The 9621-nt window shown below is 40.3% G+C and overlaps 1 protein-coding gene across 1 annotated transcript; it reads right to left on the bottom strand.

The window, feature by feature from the left end:
- Nucleotides 1-216: 216 nt before the first annotated feature.
- On the bottom strand, nucleotides 217-1492 carry LOC147900372 (uncharacterized). The gene is made up of 2 exons (XM_087377025.1): nucleotides 1221-1492; nucleotides 217-1012 (listed from the first exon to the last, which is right to left on the bottom strand). The coding sequence occupies exons 1-2, from the start codon at nucleotides 1392-1394 to the stop codon at nucleotides 425-427; spliced, it is 762 nt and encodes a 253-aa protein (XP_087233151.1). The 5' UTR covers nucleotides 1395-1492; the 3' UTR covers nucleotides 217-424.
- Between the last annotated feature and the right edge of the window lie 8129 nt (nucleotides 1493-9621).

Raw genomic sequence — 9621 nt, 5'->3', positions numbered from 1 at the left:
ATTTCAAATAAATATTAAACAATTGCAAATCAAATGCTAATATAACATCTACATTATCAGACTTTCTAGCCTGTTTGCAAATATAAATCATGTGATAAGAACCTTTCCTATTTGCAAACGCAAATCATGTGAGAAGTACCTTCTGGTTTGAAGTCATCCACTCCAAAATTGCTCCAAAAAGAATCAAATCCATCTAAGGGAGAAAAACCCGTCAACTGGAGAGGAAACTCAAATTTAAGTTCACAAAGATTACAAGGGCACATGACAACCTGTACACCATGTTACAACATGGAAAAGAGAGATCTCGACCAGGACAACCGGATCGAAGGCCCCCAACTAGCACCATCGAGAGTTAACAATTCAACAAGAGGGGGTGGTGCTAAAAAACACCAGTAAAGTAGTGTATGCAGACTTTTCAGCTCCTTCACTTCGCAGAGACTTTGGCCTTCTTCGCAGCAGGGGCCTTCGGCTTCACAGTCTTCACAGATTTGACCTTCTTGGGTGCCACCTTCTTCGGTGTGGCAGCCTTTTTGGGAGCAACCTTCTTGGGTGCAGCTTTCTTCGGAGCTGCTGCTTTCTTTGGTGCAGGTGCCTTCGCTGCAGCCGGCTTCACGGCCTTCGTAGACTTCGGAGCTTTCACTGGCTTCGCAACCTTTGTGGCTTTGGGCTTCACAGGCTTGGCAGGCTTAGGCTTCACCGACTTCACAGTCTTTGGCTTCGGAGATTTGGAAACTTTCTTGATCGTTTTCGGTCGCCCGGCTTTCACCTTCTTCCCGGGCGTAGCAGGAGCCTTCACAGGCTTCGCCGGCTTCTTCAACACGCCAGATAGCTTGTATGAATGCTTCACCTGGACGAGCTTTCCCTTCTGAGCAAACTTCTTCAATTGAATCGAGAGCACCTTCTTGAAATTGGGAGGCAGACCGGTCTTGTACTTGTCCTCGATGTATTTTGCGATGGCGAACTGGCTAGAACCGGTCCTGTCCTTGAGAGCAGTGATAGCCTCGACGATCATCTGAAAAGCAGAGCAAGAGAGTGTTAAAAAGGCGCAGAATTAAGCAGGAGCTGGGCAACCCAGGCGGCGAAATGCCAAAATCAGAGCGCACGCGGGCAGGAAATGTCAGACAACCAGACCAATTCGGCCGACCTGAAGCGCGCAACGGAAACCAACCCAATTGAGAAGAAAAAACAGAAGAGCGACGAGGAGGGAGGAGGATCTAAACCTGCAAGTAAGCAGGGTGAGAAGCGGCGGGCTTGGGGGTTTTGGAGCGGGGCTTTTTCTCCTTGGGGGTTTTGGGCTTCTTCTCCTTGGGGGTTTTGGAGGGTTTGGGGTCAGGTTTGGGGTCGGAAGAGTCAGGGGCGGTGGGGGGAACGTCAGGGAGGGTATCGGAGGCCATGGGGAGGAAGGAGAGGGAGAGAGAGAGGGAGAGTGGCGATGGAGAAGAGCAGGAAAATGGCTATGGCGAAGAGGAAGGAATTTGTGATGTGGAAGAGAGAAGGTGTGGGGGAGACTATGTAGTTGATGGACGGGGGGCCAGTCGCCTTCCTATTGGTTCCTTTGCTGTAAATCCGGATCGACTCAGTCCTTCACTTTCAAGTTCCTCCGTCCGATCTCCCCCCATCTACGGCTACCCCGTCGTCTTCTCCATTTCAACTCTCTCCTCCCCCTCCTCCTCCTCCTCCTCCTCCTCCTCCTGTCTCTCCTCCTTTCCCCTCCTCTCTCTGCCTCCTTCCATCCTTGCCTCCATGCCTCCTCACCTCCCTCGTAGAGAACTCGGACAGGCACACGAGGGCAGCCATCTCTACACAACTTCATCTGCCTTCCTCCTCCCCTCCCCCTCCTCCCCTCTCCTCCCTTCCTGCCCCCCCCCCCCCCCCCCCCCACAAACACACTCACCTCCTTCCCCTTCCTTGCCCCTTCCCACCACTGCTTGCAGCTCCAGACTCGGAATGGATACACCACAACACTAATTCGCTAATGTGGGCTTCCAAACCATATATCTTGACAACCTTAAACCACCATCCTTCTCTGAAAGAAGCACACTTAGCACATACACAAAGACACACAATGAAATTCGAGCATCTCTTCACATATATCTGGCACACTACTACCATAAGTTGAGGTGCATTTCTTCTCAACACTCAAGAATGGATTCAAGCCTTGCGATGTTTGTAGTTTATATGTTCAAAGGTCACACATAAGCTACAATGAACTCAAAATGTCATCGACAATGAGCACAATTGACACACACAAAGACACGGTAAAACAATTCAACTGCATTTGCCATCAAAAATCACTGAACACACCCTTGTAGATCTTCTTTCCCCCCTTCCATTGCTTTTCCTCCTATAAGAAACACGGCTATAACAGGCTTAAAGGTTAGCTACTTGTGCTTTTATCCCAAACATCCTTACCTCTAAACCTTGTTAGTAAACCCCTTTTTTCTCGGTCTCATTATAGATTTCACCCTATTTAGCTTTCATAACTCACCCAACTTCCTCGTTATATGATACCAACGTCCAACTTCTATCGCTAAACCTCTCTATGAAGTAAAGTGCAACACTATTCATCTTAACTTGTTTTTGTGCCACGATCTTGAAACACCTTTCCCTTGTATTCAAGTTTCGCCTCACCACAATTTGGTGATGCCATATTTTGTAACTCAAAATCCTCTCTTTGAATTGTACATACCTTCTTAGAATGGAACTATACTCAGTTCCTATACATGACAAAGGAAAACATTGTCATATCACTCATCAATAATTATAATGTAAGTTTTATCTAGGCACAAGTTCATTCTAGATTAGAGAAACTCAGACAACAATGGTAAGTTTGTTAATTATTCTTCGTGAAAACAACAAGACGGCACATCAGAATGCAGTGCTTTGTGAAATCTATATAGTACACATGGTACATTTTTTGTCTTAAAAGCCCTAAAGCAAGCATTTACTCATGTATCAAGTATCAAATAAAGCTTGGTTTTTTGTCACTATCTTTTGCCAGGTGTTTACTCATCATCCACATCTTTGTAAGCTTCTAATGATTACCTAAGGGCCATTTTGTTGAAGTATCCCCAATATTCTAATGAACAAAGATAAGCTTCCTTTAACCCATCTAGACATAACATGTTTTCTATTTCCCCTTCTGTAAGACATGTGACATGCCCAATGATCACTTTATTGATATAATGGAGGAAAACAAATGTAACGAGTTCCTATTAGAACTAAAACCCTAATGCATTAGTAAGTTCAACATACGAGGAATCTGATGAAGCTAAGTAAGCTGTCTTTTAAAAGTGTTGTTACATTGATAAGCAAAACCATGGAACAACATAGTAACACGATCCATTTCAATTTAGCATCATAATAGCCAAAACCAACTAGACCTTCACTTGGATGGGGTAGTTTTCCCAGATTGGAGTCCCTCTCCTACAGTATAGGTTCAAGCAAGACCCTTTGAGTCCCTCGCAATTCTCAAGGACCACCCTGTCGATGTGGATTCACTATAGTGGGAGAGGAAACTAGGGAAGCATTTAGACTCTCGACCTAGACTAGTTTAAGGAGTATGCCAAATGGCAGTTTTAATTCATCTCTTTCCAAGTAGGGTAAAACATTGACGAAAATGTGGATGCCTTTCTTTTTGTATAACACCCACATTGTTAGTAGAAATATATAGTTAGTTACCTCCATGAGATAGAGACACTAATTGGAGCAGCAAGTGCTTTATGAGGTACTCACCACATTTTGATCCCAACCATGGACCAACGCCTTGTCACCAAAGAGCTCCTACTTCTTTTGTCCGGTTGCATAGGTGGTCTTCCCATTGAACTTGGCTCTAGTAGATGATGAGGGAAGGTAACATCATTGCTACATGGTAGGTGGCCCAATGATGATTGCCCACTATTTATGGACTGCCCTTTAGGATAGACAATCTACTAATGCTTACTTAGATCATTGTACATGTGTGTGTGCATGGGTGTAGTGCATCTCGTGTGTGTTTAGGTGGTACATGATAGCATGGTTGATAGCATGCCTTCTCCATTAAGATTATCTCCTCTTGTCTACTTGGTGGACAGGGAGACCATTATAAGTGAAGAGATTCATGATGCTATGCCATCAACGAAGTAGCACCTAAGTTCTCTTCAAAGGTTAGTGTCTAGGAGATAATTGCCAATATCACAAACTCACATATCTGGGTAGCATGATCCAGCCTTGTGATGCAAGGTAGTAGTGGGTCCATGCGCTTGCAACCACCCTAATCAACATATGGATGGACCGTGGTTGAGAGACACTTAGCATCACAGCCCATAACATTTTGGTAGCACAATGCACCCTCATAATGGGGGTTAATAATTGATCCACGTGGGGCCACCCTTATCAACGTATGGATGGATGGTATCTACACCTTGCACGCCATTTGGGAGTAAGGTACAAATCGTTCTAGGAAGATTGTCATGTGATGTGAGCACAGCATGGCTTCGCAAATATCTTCTATGTTTTCATGGATCAAGGAATTCATTGGTTCTTTAGTCCATCACACTAGTGGTTCGTGCATGTTATCAAGATACCTTGTGTAAACAGCCACTTGGAAAAGCAAGCCACAAGGTAGCCGTGATTTTCCTTTAGTTCCCTACTTCCACTAATTGAGTGATCTCTCTATGGGGAGCCCCTTTAGCTTGAACATGTATAGGATGAACCTCTAAACGAGAACACATTGGTTTAAAACTGAATTTCTACTTACTAGATAGCTACGTCAATTATTAATGTGCTTTGAACTACTACCACTCATTTTAAAACTAAATTAGAGCTCATATTATCACAAATTTTGTCAAAATATATGCCAAAATTTGACTTGAAAAGTCAATAAATGTAAACTTTAGCATTGATAATAATGTGGAAAGTAAGCATGGAAGAGGATGGGAGTGATCATAAAAATGTTGATGATAACAATAACCACAAAAGAAACATCGATAAGAAAGTCCAAATAGGGAGTAAAACTAATACTTGTGATTTCTAATGGACACATTGTGATTTACGTCTATAATATGGGTTATTTAAAAATATTTATATGCAATTCAAATTCTTCAACACTCATCTTCTCCCATTGGCCTTCACCATCAATCCAATAAAATGTGATAATGCAACAACAATGCAAGAAACAAAATGTATAAAATACACAATAGAAAAAGTGCACATGTAATGGAAGAGAAAGAGAGACGCCAATATACGTGGCTCACCCTATGTGGGCTACGTTAGGAGAGCTCAAACCTCATCATCAAAGTTTACTCCTACATAAATTAGTTGGCTTGTATTCATCTTGACCGATTCAAATGATCAACTACTATAGGCCCATCTTTTGACATCTTCAAATTAAATAAATGCTTTATAAGAAATACCTTGCTAGAAGCTGATGGTTTTGCACACAACGTGTTCACCGTGTTCATCAAGTCCTTTGTTGTCAAGGACATTGAAAGCCACTGCTGCTGTCAAACACAGTCGTATCTTTCCTAGTACCTTTCTATCAAGAACCTCCCAGTTTTCAATCGACATACTCGCAAGCTTCTTTGCTATCCTACATAATGGCAAGAAAAGGTCCTTTTGGTATAGATAATCCTCAATCCAGCATCTTCCAATGCTAGTAGTTCTTGCCATTGAATTTCTAAAATTTGAACTTGCCTTCTTTTGTCATTGCTCCCACTCAAACCAGGAACCTCGTTCCAAACGAGACATTGGTTGTTGCTCAAACAAACGCTTTGATACCAATTGTTAGGAGCAACATGATAACAGAGCAACATTGCAAGAAGTGGAATGTGTAAAATACACAATACAAAAGTGCACATAGAGTGGAAGAGAAAGAGAGGCATTGATATACGTGGTTCACCTAGTGTGGGCTATGTCCAAGAAAAGATAGCCAATTCTACATTTTTCTTATCCATCTAGTGAGAAGATACGAGATACAAGTAGTATATCCACTGCTCTCATGGTTTATCCAATGTGGGCTACGTCAATGAAGAAATAGCCAGTCGTGCATTTTTCTTATCCCGCCAATGCAAGATACAAGTAGTGTATCCAATGCTGTCATGCTATGTGAGTCACATCCTTCTTTAACAATTTGGGGTGTGCAACAAAAAATAAATATACAAATGGAAGACACATAAAAGTAGTATAGTATGCTTACAAGTATGCTTACAAACTTGGATATCACAACCCCATGTGAAGTCTCAATTTTCCTATATGTTACTCCCTCCTCCCTCTGCTTGGCCTCCATGAGAGCACCTTTTGAGCATTCATTAATGCATTTATTAATAATCATTGTAGATAACACTAGGGGATAAGTTTATCCATAGTTGCTTTGCGTAAAATTCCTCCTATCATCCTCTTTTTGCTTGTATGCATCCCTACATCTTCCAATTGAGATCTATGTTTCTCCCTGATTATACAAATTAAAGGTATGGACTTGCAAATCCAAGGACATGTTCATATTTCTTTACTTCTTCTTCCCTTCTGCAATCTGTCCTCCACCCTTGGATCATCTCTATCATCCCAAAATCAAGACATGGATGGATTCAGTTGCACTAAAAACTTAGTAACTTAAAACATCAACTCTTGCACTAGCCATCCTTTCACCATACTACCTTGTGGTTTTGCCTTTTGCCTTACGTACCTTTTCAATATCTTCATGAACCTTTCTAAAAAAAGCATGCATCGACTATGTAAAGTCCCTACATAAGCCAACTCATCTACTACGTGCATAATTAAATGCAATTGGATATTATAATACACGTTGGAAATCTTCAATGGCTTGAATCCTCATTGACTCAATGGAATATTTTTTAATTTACGTTAAGGATATCCACGTGGATACAAACAAAAATAGCTCATGGAAAATGTATTACTACTATAATGCACATAGTTATGACCTCACAAAGGCACTCAATTTATTTATGACATTCTTAACATATTTTGTTAAACAACCTCACAAAGTAATCAAGAGTACATACTATTGAACATGAATACTACAATTAATATAAACGATTATGAAGTTAACATTAATTCAAATGCAAGCAAATGTTTGAAACATGCAATAGCTTGTGCCAATAATTTAACTGAAAATTTTTCCCTTTGTGTAAAGACACCCTTCATGGAAGACATATACCCTATTGGCATTTTAAACTGGTGATAACACCTTTGACATATTTCTCCTCTATTTTTTTATGCACCCATGGCACCTTCACCTTGCTATCGACTGCCCTTGGTCATAGGATCCTCTTTATTCCCATATCTTTCAAGTATTAATGGGCTTTGATAGTATGCTTCCATAGGCTTTTATCCTCATTCTTGAATATACACATCAGATCCAAAAGATATGCGATGTTCAAATATTTTTCATAACGAAGACTATAAAATGCAAAGAGTCATTAGGATCAATTTGAAGGCTCAAACAATCCCCATATTTCATGATTGGAGGAATAACAAACTCATTGGGACTACTGAATTTCATGTACATACAGTATAGGTGATCCATGGAAATAAATCTTCTATGGTCTTCATACACAACCTTGCCTAACTTTCTAAATGGTGCCTACGTAAACTATCACCACACGAAGGGAAAGTGATCATGTGTTGTAATATACAATTGAGCAATCATGCAAGCTGGAATAATCATGCATTGTCCACATAAAGATCCCCCCTAGCTAAAGATTTTGTTGGATAATTGGCCTAGGGATGGCATAGACATAAAAGCCATTCCACAAATTTTTGCAACTCAAAAGGAGTGACATAAAATCCATGTTCTTAACCTTATGCTTCCCTAGAACATTAATTATTAGCATTAGATGCCCCTTCTTTATAGTGAGCCATGGAGGGCCATTGTAGTTCACTAGTACCATTGGCCGAGTAGAACAGGATATGGATTGATGATTGAATGGATTCACACCATTCCGCAAAGGGAACATCAAGGGTGTCTACTACTGATAGAATGACATGGAGACATGTGGAGAAAATGTGTCCAAAATTCAAGGATGTGCCTCATTATGGATTGGAAATGGATAATTGTGGGCATGCCAATCCATAAATTGAGCTAATGGTGTAGATCAAAGCATATGTTTTATGCATGGTAGAACAGGCAAGTCATTAAACCTTCCTTAATACCTCCCAACCTTGTGACATTTATTTTGGATAAACTCTAACATGCTTTCTATGTACCCCTAAAAGGGATGCAATCATTAAAACATACATGAATTAAGTTTTACTCCATTCCCAATGCAATTAAAATTCTATTGACCTTGTTACTTGATGACGAGATTTTTTTGTTGTTTTTGGAAGCAATGTTTCAAGTAGCTACAAAGCAAATCAAATAAGAAACCTGAAGAGTGATGATAGCCAAATGCACAAACAAAGACAAGTTGAGTCGAAATACTTTCTAAAATAGTGCAATTATAAGTGTCTGATGATCCATAGCATGCTTGCAAACCTAGAATTAATATAATGTTATTGTAAGATGAGATACACTTACCCCTTAGAAGAGGATTGTGTTTGCCTATCCTTGTAATTTCATTTGTGATTCATCATATTCAAGGACTTGTTGACTACTAGCTCGTCCTCATATGGGTCTTCTTTGTGTGCATCTACAATAGGTAGGTTGTAGGTAGGTTGAAGTAATCATGTATCAAATTTTTAATGAGTGAACCATCAGTATCGTCTTCATTCATTGCATGCCCCTCTTCATTGCCTCCATGCAAGGGGGATCACCATGCATATGTTTTATGCATGGTAGAATGGGGAGGCGTCATTAAACCTTCCTTAATACCTCGCAACGTTGTGTCTTCCTTGTAGCATGATGTATATTTACCTTTTATAAACTTTAACATGCTTGTGTGTACCTAAAAAAAGGATGCAATCATTAAAATATGCATGAATTAAGTTGCACTCCATTTCCAATGCAGTTAAAATTATATTGACCTCGTTCCTTGATTATGAGATGTTTTTTTGTTTTTGGAAGCGATATTTCAACTAGTTGTTAGGCAAATCATATAAGAACACTTGAAGAATGATGATAGCCAATCAAGTTGAGTCAAAATACTTACTAAAACTTTGTAATTACATTGTGTACTTACCCCTTAAAAGAGCATTGTCCTTGCATATGCTTGTAATTTCATTGCGATTCATCATATGCAAGGACTCATTGACTACTAGCTCATCCTCATGTGGGTCTTCTTCATGGACATCTGCCAAAGGTAGGTCAGAGTAGTCACGTATTAAATTTTTCATGAGTGCAGCATCAACATCTTCTCCTCTTCATGGCCTCGATGTAAGGGGGATCACCATCATCTAGCAACATGCTACTCCCTTAGAGAATGCATGTGATCACCAACAACCATGCTCCTACATATTTCTACTTCCTATGACAAGAGATGGTGTATGAAAAGGCATGTAATTCCAGCAGCCAAAATCTATTGAGGAGAAAGCAACATGGAAAAACCTTTCATACCTCCTCATTTTAAGAAACTAGAGGTGGAGGCTAGAAGTGACCATAATCTTGAACATTTGTCATGGCTATAGTGTATTGTCTAAGTATCACACCTTTGCATTGTGCACAATCACAAGGTATCCTTTCATGAAGAT

This window comes from Dipteris shenzhenensis, chromosome 7, assembly GCF_047967505.1.
Source record: "Dipteris shenzhenensis isolate YYH24624 ecotype China chromosome 7, Dip_SZ_1.0, whole genome shotgun sequence".
In the NCBI taxonomy this organism is placed as follows: Eukaryota; Viridiplantae; Streptophyta; class Polypodiopsida; order Gleicheniales; family Dipteridaceae; genus Dipteris; species Dipteris shenzhenensis.
Note: the sequence above shows the minus strand (reverse complement) of the source record. Positions and strands in the feature narration are given on the sequence as shown.